General features: G+C 46.5%; 1 protein-coding gene across 1 annotated transcript; it reads left to right on the top strand.

The window, feature by feature from the left end:
* The first annotated feature begins 2,515 nt into the window (after nt 1–2,515).
* LOC112989915 (extracellular tyrosine-protein kinase PKDCC-like) lies at nt 2,516–11,336 on the top strand. Its single transcript, XM_064512090.1, has 7 exons — nt 2,516–3,022; nt 3,388–3,510; nt 5,619–5,890; nt 7,060–7,139; nt 7,240–7,344; nt 8,947–9,123; nt 10,443–11,336. Exons 1-7 carry the CDS (start codon nt 2,531–2,533, stop codon nt 10,544–10,546), a joined length of 1,353 nt encoding a protein of 450 aa, XP_064368160.1. The 5' UTR covers nt 2,516–2,530; the 3' UTR covers nt 10,547–11,336.
* The last annotated feature ends 5,373 nt before the right edge of the window (nt 11,337–16,709 follow it).

Here is a 16,709-nt window from a genome sequence, read left to right as displayed (position 1 = left end):
ATAACAGATTATGCTGGATCTGCCAAGAAGACCTGAGCAGGGGACAGATACTGGCTCCAAATACAGAGGGAGACTCTACTCTGTGGAGTCTTTCCAGCTTTTTTTATTAAGAGATGATCCTTGTCTCGCTTACGCTCACTTTTCATCTCTTTTCCCTTTTACTTCTTCCCTCTTTTGTTTGCACGATTTCTCCAAAGAAAATAAAGGACACTCAAATTCCCACTTACTCTTATATCTTTTCTGCAGCACTTTACTGTGTTTCCCTTTTAATGTGTCAGCTCTGTCAAGATGATGCTACCTTTTGTGCTATTGCCTGTAAGATGCTTTGCACAACAGAGCCAAGATCTTGGCAGGAATCCTTAAGTGCTACTATAAAGCAAGTAAATGATCCATCATTATTATTTTTATTTATCTATGAGTCTTCTCTAATATGTCTTGATATTATTGTGGTGCTGAAATTAAATAATAGTACATCCAGTTGGCATCTATTCTCTTGGAAACACAGGCAAAAATGCATTTAATAGCTCTCCAGTGACAATGAATATTCATTAATATGACACAGATGTGTACTTGTTTTGAAAATAAGGACAGTAATTAAAGCTATCAAGGTTAAAAAGCAACAAAGGAAATTTAACTATTGAAAGATTTGCCTGGGATTGGACTCTAGCCTATATATGCATGGAAAAGAACAGAAAGCCTGAGATTGTCTAGATTATTTTAGACAAATTTTGTCTGCTGACTGAGTGATGTATACCGCTAGACCATGGGCTCTGCACTCACTTCCAAAAATCTTAAGTCTGCATATTTCCTGAGGAATTCAGGATTCATTTTTCCTGTTTTACAGAACAGCTGTACTCCACCATCGCACTGCTCCTCAGACTCTCTCTCACACCTTGCTCTGGGGATGTTGAAGTGATGCGAAGGGAAAGGGAAATTTTCTGCATGCTTTTGGGAAGGAAGCTATTTATGATCGATTGCTGACGTTCATTATTTCTGTTACAGTGGTCCTGGGAACCAGCAGTGGTGCTCTAGATGAGAGCTGCTCTGCTATAATCGCTGATAATCTCTGTCCTGCGGGCCTCAGCATTTAAGGGCAGTAGCTCAGAGAAGTTTCACACAGGCTTATTTGCAGGGGTAGCTTCAGAAGGAGTGATCTGAGCAGCATGTACGTTGAGTGAGTTGGGAGAGAGGCGATGGCATTGCTCTATGTGGAGTGAGGCAAGGTCCAAGGAAGAGGGGACACTTTGCAGGACCAAGCGGCCACACTGCTCGCTCATGCCTAAAACAAACCCCATGCAATTTTACTTGTCTTACCCAAGCAGTCTCCTCCCTGCATGAGAAGAAACTGCAGGTTCTCAGCAGAATCAGGTCCCTGAGAGACAGGAGAGACAAGGGCAGTGGCAAGGAAATACCAGCACCCTCACTTAGCAGAGAAAAAGTCAGACATATCTCCTCCAAACCGAGGTGTGCTGTTGAGAGGAGGTCACTGCACTTGGCCATACATCACCGCTCTCCCCTTCTGGGGAGGATCTCCTAGACAAGTTCTGCCACTGAAGAAATTATGACAGGAACTGAAGCAAATCAGGCAGAGAGGCAGACAGTTATTTTAACTTCTAACCCAGTACTGTAGTGGTAAATAAAAAAGTGAATAAACTCACCGGTTTGGTGTTTCAGGCCAGTGGAGAGTTAATGGCACGTTGCCTAAACTAGAAGCAGATAAACTGCATCTGCCTTTGCAGTAAGCTCTTACTTTCTTTCTAAGACTTTCTTTCTAAACGGCAGCACACAGTGGAGCCACATACACAAAACCTGTGACAGAGTGAGGAGGGGAACCCCAGTCCCCTGAATCCCATTTCTTTGCCGCAGTCTCAGTAACACTTTCCTCTTCTTTTCAGGTATACGTGCCACAGACGGCAGCGCGGGATAGACTGTGTGTCACTGCTCTGACCAATTTCCTCACACATAAATACCAAGGCAGCATCTTCTGCCTGGATTGTCAGCTTTTGGCAGGGGAAGCTGAGCTTTTTTGGCCTTTTTTTGCTGGAAACAATTAGAATTCCAGCCTTCAGCGAGTGCACTGCTATTTCAACCCAGTATAGCTTTTCCTTCTAGTAAGAGAGACTGCCAGTATTTGCTTTTTTTAGAAACTCCACACGAGCGTTTCCAAAAGCCTGGGAATTGGCTAACCCAGTTCTGACGAGTTTTAATCAGCTTTCCGTCCCTTGGCTGCCTTCTCCGGCGACCTGAGCCGGATCCATGCAAAGCGCGGGCGGGAAATCCACGCGTGGCGCTACCGACGGCCGTCGGAGAGGGGGCCGGGGGGGCGCGGGGGGGATGCACGGAGGGGATGCGCCCCGCGGGGCGCGGCGGCACGGCGGGGCGGGGGCCGGGGCGGCTCGCCGGGCGCCGGGGGAGGCGGGCGGCGCGACACGCCCCGGGCGGCGCTCGCCTCCCCTCGCCTCTCCTCGCCCGGCCTCGCCCCGCCGCGGCGGCGGCGGCAGAGCGGCGGCAGCGCGCGGCGCCGCTCCCCATGGAGGCGGCGGCGCAGCGGGCGCGGGCGCGGGCGCGGGCGCGGCGGGGCGCCCGGCTGGGCGCGGCGGCGCTGCTGGCGCTGCCGGCGCTGGCGCTGCTGGCGCTGCCGGCCGGCCGCGGCGGTGAGGGGCGGCGGGGCGCCGCGCCGCTGCCGCCGGGCTTGCTGGAGGAGCTGCGGCAGAGGCGGCGCGACCTGCGGCGCTTGGCGGCGGGCGGCGGCGCGGCGGCGGCGGGCGCGCTGGGCTGCGGCGACCTGCGGCTGGTGTCGGGCGTCAGCGTGGTGGGCTGGGGCTTCACCAAGGTGGTGCTGCGGGCGGCGCTGGCGGGCGGCGGCGCCGTGGCCCTCAAGGCGGTGCACGGCGCGGGCCGCGAGGTGCGGCAGTGCGTGCGGCGCTACGCGGCCCCCGCCGGCTGCCGCCGCCTGGCCGCCTACAAGCTGCTCAAGGAGGTGGCGCTGCTGCGGCGCCTGCGGCACCCCGGCATCGTCCAGGTACGGCGCGGCGGCGGCGGGGCGCGCGGAGGGCTCTGCCCGCGCCGTCGGGCGGCGGCGGGGGTTGTGCGCGGGCCGCGGCGGCCGCCGGCGGCGCTCCTTGGGCGGCGGGATGCGCCTCGCTGCCGAGGGGGGTCCCTCGGTCCGCGTCCTGCATCACCCGCGGCCCCGCTCCGGCTTTGCCGCCCGGCGCCGGCTGCCGGGAGCGCAGCGCGCCCCGTGGCTGTAGCTGAACCCCGAGGGCCAAGTCGATCTGTCAGTATTTCTTCAGCCTCCCCCGACCGCCCTTGCTGCCTGGAAAGCCGGCCGGGACTGCTTGCATCCTGCCCGGCACTGCTCTGACACCGCTTCTTTTCTCCCTGCAGCTGCACGGTCAATGCTATGACAGTAGTGGCGATCCTGAAGTGAGGGTCACAGCTATGCTGGAGCTGGGATCCCCCCTGGAGATGATTCAGCTTCTGCAGACCCCCTGGGAGGAGAGATTTAAAGTAAGAAAACAAAACAAAGGGGGTTTTATCAGTAGCTTTTAGACCTCAAACTGAGTAAATGCGAAGAGCCCATGATGACTGCTGGGGCAAACGGGATTGTCATGCTGACACGCTGTTTGCTCCTGCAAATTGCCTTTAAATCATTTTGCTTTTGCCCCTTTTAAGTTGCATTAAAAATAGTCATAGTCTGGAGTTTCACAGATAGATTCCTTTCCTCTAAAGCAACTTAAAAGAGGAATTTTGCTGGGAAGAAATGGCAGCAAAATCTTGCTCAGAGCTGGAGCGGTGTGTAATACCCAGTATTGTACTGTATTTTTAGTTGGTCTACCCTCTGTTGGTCTCCTCCACAGAGGGACTAATGGCTTTCATAGCCGGACACATTGGCAGACAGGGACTGACTCGGGAAAGCCACCTCACCTTGCTGTGTGTCTGTTGTTGCCTGTGTATTATCTATTTCTAGGCAGCAAGCTGAGCAGCCTGTCTTGCTATGTGTTTTTATGATGTTTCTGATCTTAGCCCTTCAGGTATTACTGTATTACAGACACTGCTAAATTGCTTTCTTCGTGCTGTAGGTGATGGGATCACCTCCCTGTTCCTGGTATCTGTCTTATCTCCTAAGCATTACACGTAGAGACTTTTAAGCTCCCCATGAACACAAATGACTTACGACATGGCAGCTATTTTGGTTGTGGCTTGTATTGCAGTTTTGCCTCAAGGTCTCAGTTGGGGGCTGACTGCTACTTGTTTGCTTCCCAGGAGGAAGGAGAGCATCAGGTAGAAACATGGATACCTTCATGTCAATACAAAATGCTTTGGGTAAAATGAAAACAGAACAAAACTCCCAGAATAAATTTTCTCTCTGCATGTGGTCCACAGCGTTGAATATGACCCTTGCCATCCAGGCCAGAGTGAGAGTGGCGGCTGGACTCACTGAGCTGCCAGGAGTGCAGCTGGGTTCCCTTCAGCTTGGTTGCTTCGCTAGTGAAGTTAAGATAGTGCCAAAGCTTCCAGGATCATTTCTCCTGACCTGTAAAGTTCCACTTTTGCTAGCAAACTATTTTATACTGCCTTCTACGTAGCTTTCCATGCACTTTATCTTCTCAAAACTGTAGAAGTCTTGCACAGAGCTGAGAAAGCATGCTACTGGATATGCTGGTGGCAAGGTTCGGTATGGTGGTATTAACATTTTCATAATCTTTTGACTGCTCGAGACACTCGTACAGAATGTAGACTGGCAGTGTTTAGTCCTGTTTCCTAATTAAGCCATCTAAATGGATGGGATTTCCTCTGCAATGAGCCACATCAGATACCAGGGATTCTGTGAGCAAACCCTTGTGCCTGTATAGATCACTATCTGAGGCAGAGACCTGGTGCAGATCTGACTGTGGCACACCTAGCTGATGACAGTTAATTCAATCCTAGGACTCCCAATACTGAACAAAAAATGCTGCAGCTACTTTAAGTGCTGGGTCAGTGTAAATGCACTCTTCTAGCTCTAGTTTGTTCAAAAATTGCCTACCAGGCTTTATGCCGGATCAGGTATTGTCTGACCTTTCCCTGCTGCCAGAAAGTTGACATGAAAGCAAAAAGCTGGCATAAAATATACTGCATGCTTTGGCTAATTCTTCAGAAGCATGATTGTGTGCCCAAATTTGTACTGCTGAGTGATGCAGCAACACATGAATCTGGTATTAATGACCACAGAGCCTCAGTCCGTATGGAGCAGCATGGAGGAAGGGAGCGGAATGTATTAATTCTATGCCAGAGTGGGGGAAAAGATCCTTCCAATTTCAGCTAGCAAATCAGTATAGGTCCTGAAACATTAAGGCTGCTATTGTTTTCCTCACAGCTTTCTCCTCTGGTTAGTATAACTGCAAATGTCTCTTTTTGTGTACACATTTTTAAAAAATGTTGCTAAACTACTTACCACAGTCAAATCCTGTGGCAATGTTGATAATAAATTTTGTAGCATACATATAATTACCTTTTAAGCACTATATGCTTTTTTTGCCTTTCATTTCAGGGAATGCCCTCTCCTTTGTTCTACTTCCAATTTAATAGCTGTTTTTCATCTGTTTTTCCATGCATATTCATCTTCTCTTTCTCAGATTTGCCTGAGTCTTGTGAAACTGCTGTTTTACTTGGCACATTCCCCCCTGGGTTCAATAGTCCTCTTGGATTTCCAGCCGAGGCAGTTTGTTATGGTGGATGGAAACCTAAAAGTGACAGACATGGATGATGCCAGCACTGAGGAACTGTCATGCAAGGAAGATAATGACTGCACACTCGACTTCCCTACGAAAAGCTTTCCTCTCAAATGCTCTACCGTTGGGAAATGTGAAGGAATAAATGAAAAGAAGAATCTTTTCAATGCATATCGGTATGTCCAATTAGCTAGGGAAGAAAATCTGCCTTGTTTGACCTCACACAATGCCATGCAGCATGTAGTATCTCACATTTCTTCCATGCAGTGGAATGATCCTCACCTCTCTCAGAGGACAGTTAAGGATCGCTTTGAAGCAAGTTTATTTTCCTTATAAGGCAGGAAAATAGTTTAGTTATTGTCTAGGGAGAATGTAGGCATCCTTCTTCTACTGCTCCCTTTCCCTAATGCCCTCCAGAAATTTGCTTCAAAGGTTGCACCTGTGAATTTGTTGTTTGCCAAGCAAGTCCTACTAAAAGCCCTGTCATTTGAAAGCCACCGGCTATGTTTGCTGGAAGCGGTGGCAGTGCAGGCGGCCTGCCAAAGCGCATCAGTTCTGACCTGCTGGTGCTGGGAACGTGCTACTTAACTTTTCTCTTGAACTCGGTCTCTCTACCAAAACTGTGGGCAACTATGGAACAGTAATGAAACACCCCAACAATGGGCGAGAGGCTGAGACTGCTGCGTCACTTCATGTAGGCCACCAACTAATGCTTAAAGTGTGATGACTTCCACTCACCACTGGTGTTTGGCAGGTCAGGCGAAGGTGGAAGTCTTGGCAGCTGGATATTTATACAGAATGAGTTATTATGGGAGCCCTTGTTGGCAGGACTTGCTATTAAAGGGTGAATCCCTGCATAGACTGTTATAGCCTTGCAGTAATGTATTTGTCTCTTGTAGAACAGGAGTTTTCTGGAAGGTCAAGGGAATAAATAAGAGAGCAGTCTGCTTTTCCATGGGTAATAGGGATGCCAAACCTTTTCAGGGCAAGAAAAAGATCTTGCATGAATCTTTTTTTGTATAGGTCTTTTTTATTGATGGCAAACCCATTGCTTAGTGCACAAAAAATGGGTCCAAGGAGTGTGAATGAGGGAAAGATCCATTGCTTGAGTCTTTGAAAGCTGAAGTGTAGTGCTTGGCTGCACTCTGTGCTATAAAGACCAAACTTCCACATTAGGCCACAAGAATGGTCTGTGAGATGCCAGTGAAGTGTTCAAGCATAATTTAAGAACCAAGGTAGACTCGCTAGTCACGTGTGGCTAATCAAGCCAGAGGAAAATGTGGACAACTTAATCACTATGGAATCTGAGCAACTGTGTTCTAATCAGCCTGTGGGATTTTTGCAGGTATTTTTTCACCTATCTCCTGCCACACTCTGCACCACCACCTTTGCAGCCCTTTTTGAGTGATATTCTGAATGCAACAGGTACCAGCTAATATTCATAAACCAAGGCTTTTTTATTGGAAGATTGTAAATGGCATTTCGTGGAATTACTCATCTCTATCAATTTTTTCTTTAAATGCAGGTGATTTACGATATGGAATAAATGAAACCCTGAAAGCTTTTGAAAAGGTTTTACATCTGTACAAGTCTGGGCTCTATCTACAGAAAAGACCTCTTCTTTTAAAAGGTACGTGATTTCAGATGCTTTAAGTAACACTAATAATTCCTGAGGGAGCAAGGAGCTTTCTAGCTGGCCAAATTCTGATCTCTCGTACATTCAGACAGTCTGTAGTCACAAGGAATAGAATTAAGCACCACAATGTCTTTTTTTTTTCCCTCCCTCATTTGAGCAGTCTTTTGTTGTTTCTTCATGGGAGTTACGCATGATTGCATTGTTTTGCAAGGTAAATGCAGTGCAGACAATCTGGCATACATATGAACATATGTTTGCACTACTTCTAAATACTGTTTTCAGAATGCACATCAGCCCGTGTTTTAAGTGAATTGGTGCATTTGCTATAGCTTAAGCAACTAGACCAGAGAAGTAAACTTGAATGTCGCATGTTCTTCTGTCTTCAGTGTCATCTTTTTCTCTTGACAAATAGGGCAATTTTCCAGGTTGATATGCAGTCTTCCCCTGTTTCACTTGATGGCTTCTGGCTGGTCAGCACAGTTTATTATAGGAGCACAAAGTGTGTGGGGGTCACAACACTGACTGAGCCGAGTGTGGCAGAGTAGCTAGAGCCTTGCTGCCCTACTATATTTCTTTTTTTTCTGAAGACCATACTCCTGTTTGATGTATGGGTGGATGGAGGAGCCTTTATGAGGCACACCCCTCTGTATAAATGGGACCCATTCTGTGGTAGAGATGTGGCTTCCCATTGGAAATGCTTGGAAAGTCCAGCAGTTACCATGGCTTACATTTTCCTGAGTGTTTCCTTGAGGTGGTGGAGGAGTGATGGCGGCTTGAGGAAGGAAAACCCTTTTGTGTTCAGAGTATCTGGAATTGGCATATTTATGAAGAAAAATACCTGGGCGTTTGCACTGAAGGACCAGCAGTTTTAACAGGAATTGCCAGTGTTTTCCGATGACACCTACCTGTTGACTTAGCAGCTGGCCCAATAGCGATGTGCTAACATGATCATCCCAGAGGTGTGGGAGGGTGGGGAGAGAGACTCTTAGTGAACAATAACCTTCCCATTGCCTGCTCAGGCTTGTCAAGTCTTTTGGGTTCTGCTGGAACAAGACCTAGCCTCCCTTTCCTCCACTGTGGCTCCTAAATCTCCTGTACCTGTGGGTGGCACCATGATGTGTGGATCACCACGTGCCCCACACCACTACGTGGCAGATCTGCAGTTCCCCAGGGAGCTGGTGCTGCTTTTGGGGCTGAGATGGCTGCTGTGATGTCGGCTCCTCTGGAGCCCTGCTAGAAAAGCCAGTCCTCACCACAGCCCACTGCTACAGCCTCTGCCCTCTCATGCGCCCCTATAGTCTCTCCCCTGTTCCTTCACCCCATAATGATTCTCTATAGGAACTTGAGAGCTCTGCCTTCTCTGTCATATCTGTTGAGGAATTGCTGCCCAGTGCTTGATAGCAGAACTAAAAGTAAGGATTTGGGAGTTTTCTACTTTTGGAGCTTCACTCCATTTAAGCAGGTCAGTTTGCTTTCGATCTATCGTTATCTCATTTCCGCGAAGAATTTCTCTAGATGGCAAAGTATAAAGTTTATGTTGTAAGCAGTCATTGAAAGTGCATTTAGTTTCTCTAAGTACCATCTTTCCGTTCCCAGAATACATCTCCCTGAAGGGCTTCCGAACGGTGGAAGTAGAAGACTATAAGTGCTGGCCCTCCTACAGCCACCTGGGATGCCTGCTCTCTGTCCACAGTGCCGAGGAAGCTGCTGCAATTTGCAACTCCCAATCCCGGTGTCAAAGTTTTATTGTCACCCAGCAGAGGACATGGACAGGTGAGCTTGGGCCGAGACCGAAGCTCCTGTGGCAGGAGCGTGAAGTCAATGACCACGTGGTGCCCCAGCTTCCTCATTCATGAGTGGGGATCACACCTCCTCCATAGTGCCTTGAGTCTACAGGTGCATATAAAGGCTGACTTTCTTATTCTCAAGGCAGGTGGCTGCCATGGTGGGCATCCAAGGATCCAGAGTATTTGCAAGGAGAGAGGTGCTGACATAAGAGAAAAATTACATTCTCCTTCTTCAGATTTCTGCTGCCTTTCCAGAACATGCGATATTTTTCTGAATTTTCCCCTCCATTTTTTGCACAGCGCTGCTATATATTGTTAAACAGTTACTTATTTCATATAGAGATGGCTTCATTTTGGTGCAGGTTAAACAATTCCTGTGGCATATATAGTTTGCAAAAAGCTGTGGATTTTTTTTGCGATGAAAGCAGCTGTGTAAAAGTAGGTGGTTGCTATTGTTATAACTGGAAGAATCATAGCTTACAAGTTGTTATCCCCTCTATCAAAGCTAAAGCCCCAAACCAATGGATTTCACAAATGTCCCTGTAATTAGCTCTGATTATAGCCTTTTATAGCTAGCATGTTTTCATAATTATATTATAAATTACCTCATTTAGCTGACACTTCAATCGTGGGCTAAATTGTTACTCAAAGTAAAACACTAAATGAAGTAAATGAGTGTTTTCAGTGGCAGTGTTGAAGAGTCATGCCTTGTCAGCTCACATGACAAATTCTGTTAAAACAACAACAAAAATACAGTCTTTCTTGGGTTTGTGTGGAATTGGCATGTGTTTGACTATCGACATAGGAGTGCTCACATTGATACAACCTAAAACTCTCAGAGCCAGTTTCATGCTAGCGATGGATTGTGTGAGTTCTGCGTAAGAAGACTGTGTTTGCTGTGGTCTGTTAGGTTTCTCTTGCTGCAGTTTTTCTTTCTTGCACTTTCACAGTAAATCTTTGCGACTGAAGATGACAGAAGTGTGTGGCAGGCCTCTGAAATACGACTGCCTAACTTTTCCATTTGGATTAATGAGAGCTGTGGGAACATGCCAGTCCCTCTTAGTGCAACTTTGTAAAGCAAAGCAAGACATAAAAGCCTCTTGGGCCTGATTTCGAATTCCTTGTGCACGCTTACTGAACTTGATCAGTGTCTGGAGTACACTGGGAGTGTAAAACACATCTACAGCAGGGCAGAACGACCCTCCTTTGAGAAAATATGATGTTCTTGTGTTTTTTGGAAGAAATAGCATGGGTCAAAATGAACCTATCTCCTCTATTAAACTTGCACTTTTATTTCCTTTCCAGGACGCCCACTTGCCTCGTTTCAGAGCAGTCCAACTGATTTAATACCGGATGTTAATGCTGTAGTCTATATTAAACGATCAGCTTCCTCAAGTGAAAGACTTTAAAGACAGTGAGATCATATAAAACGATCCTGGGAAGAACAAAGCATTGGGGAGAATTTCAGCTACTGAAAAGAATTACATATTTTATTTTGTTTTAGGATGTGATCTCCCTACCAGCTCAGATTGAGTCAAATGCTGCTGTCTCCTTGATCAAAGCTCAGATTTCTCACTGCAGAACGCTCCCTTCTCCACAACCCTGCTAGCTTGTTTTATCTGTTCCCACACTCTGCTGTTCCTCATAAACATGCTCAATTTTAGTCCAATGTTGCTAGAATGTGCAATACCTAGCTTTGCTGCTTCAGTAACCAGCTTGTCAGCCAAGAAATAGAAATAGCCGCAAGGGACCTGGCTGGAGTAAGCCTAGCTAGTTCAGCAGCCTCTGAAAGCTTATGAATAATGCAGCTTGGAGAATGCATGAGCTCCTCCTGCAGCTGCCAACAAGGATTTCATGCCACTGCAAATATAAAGGTCTAGATTTCGGTGGCGGGGCCAAGGTTGCAGGGTTGGGATCCATAACCAGAGGTTGATGATGGGGGTGGTCTTCAAAGGAGGGTTTTGGTTCAGTTCCTTCCAGGGCAGGGAAGGGAGATGTGTACAAATCAACTCTGGAACCATATGTCTGAATGTTTGCCTGCAGGATTTTTGTTTTATCCTAGGTGGTTTGTAACGCCAGCTCCCATGTATCAACCTTGAAGGTTTTTCTCTGTTACTTTCCATGAAAGAGCGAGACATTCAAATTATTTATGTATAAAATGTTACTCTGTATGGTAAAGAATGACTATGTTTATTCCAAGCATGGTGAGAAAAGCTTTTTTTTTTGTTGCTTTTTAATTGTTTATGTCTTTATTGCAACCAAATGAACAAATGCAAGTGTTCTTCAACCCCACTGACCTAGCAGCATTACCTACTGCTGAGGACGACCTGAGGGTGTGCTTGGCAGTGTGTGAATGTTCCCAAGCCCTTGGACTCGCAGATCCTGGAAGACACTGTCTGGCTGTGCTTGCAGGCTCACGGGTACAGAAGAGAAAGTCTGGATCTGCCCTTCGCTAATGGTGTAGATAGATGTGGCCTCTGAAAAATAGGTGGGTTTTACTGTATCTTCAGGCTGTGAGAGGTGGCAACATAATGTGCCACTCCCAGGAGTGTGTGGAAACACTGGCTGTACACTAGTTTGCTGTCACTTTTGTAACATGTTCAGAAAAGCCCAAATCAGTGCTGGCCTCACTCCTCTGCAAGGGAAGGTCCCTAGCCGAGCCCTGCTGGGGAGAGCAACGCTGCAGCCTGTGTGTGATGCAGCTGTGTTTTCCCCCGAGCTTGCACTGCGCTGCAGAAATGACTGCTCTTGGGACATTGCCGTTGACTCCCTGCAGCCTTGTCTGTGTGTGGATGTTTCCAGGCCTCTGCAGTGGTCTGGGTTCCCCTAGAGTCAGGATGCCTGAGCTCTTGCCCTGGGTTGTGCTCTGCTTTTTGCAGTCCATCCTGCGTTTCCTAATGCCGGTACTCCCCTGCCAGCCCATTAGGGCTCTATTAATCCACAGCAGCGCGGTTGCAGGGGGGCTTTCTCATGCAGCATAACCCCTGCTGCTCACACTGAGGCTCGGCTACTCTGAGAGGGATATCAATTAATGAGGCCTCCTCGTTAGCACAACAAGAAGGCTCTTCTTACTGTGATGGCCGCTTTGCTGCAGGCTTTGTGAAGAAAATGCTTTTTAAATGGGCAGCCACAGATGGTTCTCCATTACAGTGGGTCCAGTGGAAGTGGAAGGAAAGGCCCTGCCAGGGGTCCTCTCTTGTTTTGCACTGAGCCCACCGAGCAAGGCTGTGGCCATCTGCTGTGTGGCGCTTCACATTAGCAAGCGGTAACGAGAGTTTATTCCTCATCTCTCGACCTCATGAGACACAAATCAGAACTATATCCCCCAAAGTAATGGCTAGCCTGGGGTCATTTCAGAGAGGAAGAGAGAGACTATGAAAACTCTAAGGTTGAAGTGATTCCGGTTTGTGTTAGAAAGATTTTCCTGTCCTAAAAAAACCTCTCCTGGTGAGAAGGGAAGGCCAAGGCTGTGAGAGCACTGTGTATTTTAGTCATGACACACTCCTTTCATGTTGCAGATTTTTCCATAGAATTTTCATTGTATTATTTTCTGCAAATCAGAGTCAGGTCCAGCCCATCAGCAGATGGGGCAGGGAACAGCACTGTTATTAGTATAAAAGCTCATTCCAGCCTTAAACCTGCAGTTGTTGGATTCTGTGAGCGGAGATCATATCATCCTGTCTTGGAAAGTTTGGAGCACACAGTGCTTAACCAATAATGAAAAATATTAATAAAAAGGGAACTTAAGCTTCAAAGAATCCCAATTACTTCATCTGCTTTCGCCACACCAGATGGCTTTTGTAGGAAATTTAGTCCACTCTCTGCAAATGCAGGATACGGTCTTAGAGCCCTGACCCCACTAGTGCATTCATCAGGCTGTTAATGACACGCTCCACTCTGTCCCACTGGGTATCTGCCATGCTGAACTGGAGCTGCCGTGTGCCTGCTGCCACCCATCTTCTTCCATGCCTCCAGCAGCGTAATGCCTCTCCCTGCGTGCTGCTAGGATTTGTCCTTTGTTCATTTCCTTGGTGCAAATTCTGACATTTGCACCAGTGAAATGAGGAATAGCAAAGATAAATGTTCACAGCCACTGGCTGGGGCGCAGGCATATGTTTATGTCCAATTCTGTTCGTGTGCTAGAGACTTCGAAGATGCTACAAATGTGTTGTTAAAAGTGTATGCACCCATCCTCCCTGCGGCACGTAACACCCAGTGGATATGCCAGATTCAGTATGATTTGAGATGACATCCTACTGCCATCAAATGGTGCCTGGTGAATGCTGGATTGGATCTAGGGAGAGAAAACATTTTATTGCCCCTCTACATCTAGAGCAATAGTTTGACATGCATTTGAGGAAACACAGCCACCAGAAAAAGCAGTTCCCACCTTGCTTTTTCCTAGCCTCTTGTTGTTGCCGTCTGCCAAGAAACCTTTTCCAATGGCAGTGCTGGTTCAGATGCATGTGAAAGTCACTCCGTGCAAGCCTGCGGTGGCTGGTGGTGACCCTCAAGCTTCACGCAGCCTGTGAGCTGTCAGGTCAGCTTCTGGGCCAGCTGTGCGTGGAGCAGGCAGGCAGCTGAACAAGCTGGAGGTGAGTCTACAGGAGGAAGCGTATGCTGTACAGCCCTTGTGCACCATGTTGCTTCCTTATAGCACGCTCTCTTTAAGTCCCATCTCATCCAGTTAGTCTTTATTCATTCCATCCTTTTATTAAATTGTAACTGCCTCAAGCAGCTTTAGACTTTCAATTCCAGTGAAAATAGTGCACGCCTAAAAAACTGTTTTGGTAACTGTGGTACATGCAACATTGAGATATAAACGTTTGTTGCCCTTAAAGCTCACAATTGCTGGAGTTAATTTGTCTCTGCTATCGCTGATCAGTATTTTAGCCACCATTGTGGAAGATGTAACAGAGTAAAGTGCTTGGAAGGAAACAGCAGGGGATCAATTGCAACGGAAACCATGTGTGCTGGAGGAATAATATTTACCTAAATGTGTCTATCATAACTTCCCAAAGGATACAGCTATTAGGAGAAAATGGATATGAAAATATTGCCTTCACAGATAAAAGTTAGAAATATCATTTTTTAAAACACAGACTTTAATATTCTTAATGAATTCCATATTGCAATAACAGAGATAAAGCCACATCCATAAAGGATAATACCATGTACTCCAAAGATATAAACCACAGTTTAATAAATAGCAACAGATGCAGAATGACTCATTTTAAGTATGTTTGCACGTGCATTTTCATGACTGGTGAATCCATGCTTGGTTGAGGAATGGCGTGAGGGGGGGACAGAACTGATTAAAGAAAAGGCAGCCCATGGTGCATCAGTAAGGGTTCAAATAACAGTAAAAATAATACCTGTATTTTTGCATTACATGTTTTGCAAACTTCAATGATGCTCTCAACAACATTCAAACAGATGAACTTTCAGGTTTGTCTGGAGCATTTGTGAAAACCAGGAGTTTATTACAAGCAGCTGTAAGCTCAAATCACACATCTGGGTTAATGTTAATTTTTATAAAGTCTTGTATATCTCCATGACTAGAAGTCAGAGCACTTCTGTCCTACAAGGACAAAGACCTTTTTTGTGGTCCAGTTTGAGGAGTCAGTGAAGTGTAACTCCGGTATCTAGAATAACCGCTCGTAATGGCTGGGTAGGACTTACAAAGTGAATTTCCCCCCAAACTGTCTATAGTGCTTTCACGGATTTTTCTCCTTGCTTTAATTGTCCCAGCATATCAAAGTGACATCAACAGCAGTGTGGGCATGGTGGTGGTGAATGAATATTTATACAAGACAAGTATGTAAGGGGCAACTATAAGCTTCTCTGCCTCCTCTATAGCATATGCTTGATCTTGGATGGTGGATTTACCCTGAATGCTAGTCCTTGGTTAGTGGGAAAATGTATCAGATTACATCAAACAAGTCTATGTGCGCCAAGGTGGGTGACAGCCAGAGCGAATGACTGCCAAACTCTTCCACTCGCAATTCAGCTCCTGGCTGTGTGTGAGAACTTCAGGCAACAACTTGTGCAGTGGAGCTTTTGCCTTCCTGGCTGACAAGCCCACGTGGCAGAAGTGCTGAGCTTAGAGGTGGGGGAGACTTCTCCATGTGGCCTTGGAGGAGATCAAGATGATGATGGTTTTGAAAAAAAAGAGGTTTGGCCTTTCTGGGCATCAAGTGATGTCCACGCACTGCACCCACTGCTGCACTGCCCTATCCTCAGGCCCTCCTGACTACCACATCAGGTCTAGATGTGGAGGTGGGTGAGGACACACACATATTCCTTAATCCGTGTAGACCCATTCCCCCAATGTCCATGTGTGGCCCCACAGCCTCTCAACCTCTCAGCCGGCATATAGGTGCTGATATAGCCGGGGAGCCACTAGGTTATCTGCTGTCCGAGGTGAATAGGTAGAAGCAGACATCACATCGGAGTGGTCTAACCACAATACAAGCCTCTCTTTGATTTATAACCTGTCTTTTTATCTACCATTAACCATTTCTAGATTAGAAAGTGCTAAATACTATGTAGTAATAATGACCTGTAAACAAGGAAGGGTAAAGCTATGTGTTAAAAGCGCGATGCCTTAACTACATTGTACTATTAATATGCTACATCACACCTTCCAAATCCAAGTCTAGATGAGGCTAAGAAAAGACAAATGCTTATAAGCATTTATGCTCAACTCCATCAAAATCAATGGAAGTTTCCCCCAGACTTTTTGGATGAAATCTATTGTCCTACTTAGGATACTGGAAATGTAAGATCCAGCCTCAAAATGGATTAAAACATCAGCCGCTCCCTAGGCAACAAAATAAACAATGAAATTTTCAGATTCTTGTATCTGTAAATTATGTCTCCCCACATAATGTCTTTAGCAAGTGAATTGTTTTTTCTGCTGGGAAAAACCCTGCTGCAAATTCTCCCACTGCTTCAGATGAGAGATCAGAGAGTTCTGACTCAGATTAAAAGCTTGATAATGAAACCTGGGGACACAAGTTAATCATCACACTGGGTAGCCAGAGAGGCCTTTTATGCATGTCTTGGGGACACTTGGGTGCAAGGGAAATTTTCTAAGACCTTAGATGGAAAATACTGAGAAACATTTTGGGATAACTAGGTGCTGTGTTTAGCTCAGTGCTGTTCCTCGCTCGTTTGGAGAGGCAGCCATGAACTCTCACTCCTCGTTAATCTTATCCTTGTTTGTTTCTGCTGATTCTTTAAATACGCAAGACACGATTCACTGTCCCTCTTGGTAGAGTTAATGACACAGCTTGCATTTTCCGGGGAGAATATTTCACTTCATCTAGTAGAATTTAACTACTGTTACGTGACTATGATAATTAACATGACCTCCAAGGCAAAGCAGTTATACCAGACTAAATTCACTCTTGCTCTAGAATAGTGTTAAACCCAAAGTATTACTAGCAAAGCCAAAGACCAGGTCAAGATGTACTCTAGAAATAAATGGGTTTTATTTTATTTTCACTGAGCGCTTCATCTTTGAAAGAGATCAGCAGTGCGTTATTTCAGCAGTGCTTCCTCCAGCTT

This window comes from Dromaius novaehollandiae, chromosome 5, assembly GCF_036370855.1.
Source record: "Dromaius novaehollandiae isolate bDroNov1 chromosome 5, bDroNov1.hap1, whole genome shotgun sequence".
Classification (NCBI taxonomy): domain Eukaryota; kingdom Metazoa; phylum Chordata; class Aves; order Casuariiformes; family Dromaiidae; genus Dromaius; species Dromaius novaehollandiae.
This window is presented reverse-complemented; position numbering and strand designations above follow the sequence as displayed.

Bases quoted from the DNA above. Each gene is read 5' to 3' on its own strand.
- LOC112989915 (XM_064512090.1), top strand. From the start codon at position 2,531: ATGGAGGCGGCGGCGCAGCGGGCGCGGGCGCGGGCGCGGGCGCGGCGG. The intron at 3,511-5,618 runs GTAAGAAAACAA...TCTCTTTCTCAG, and splicing joins CCTGGGAGGAGAGATTTAAA to ATTTGCCTGAGTCTTGTGAA. The intron at 7,345-8,946 runs GTACGTGATTTC...TTCCGTTCCCAG, and splicing joins AAGACCTCTTCTTTTAAAAG to AATACATCTCCCTGAAGGGC.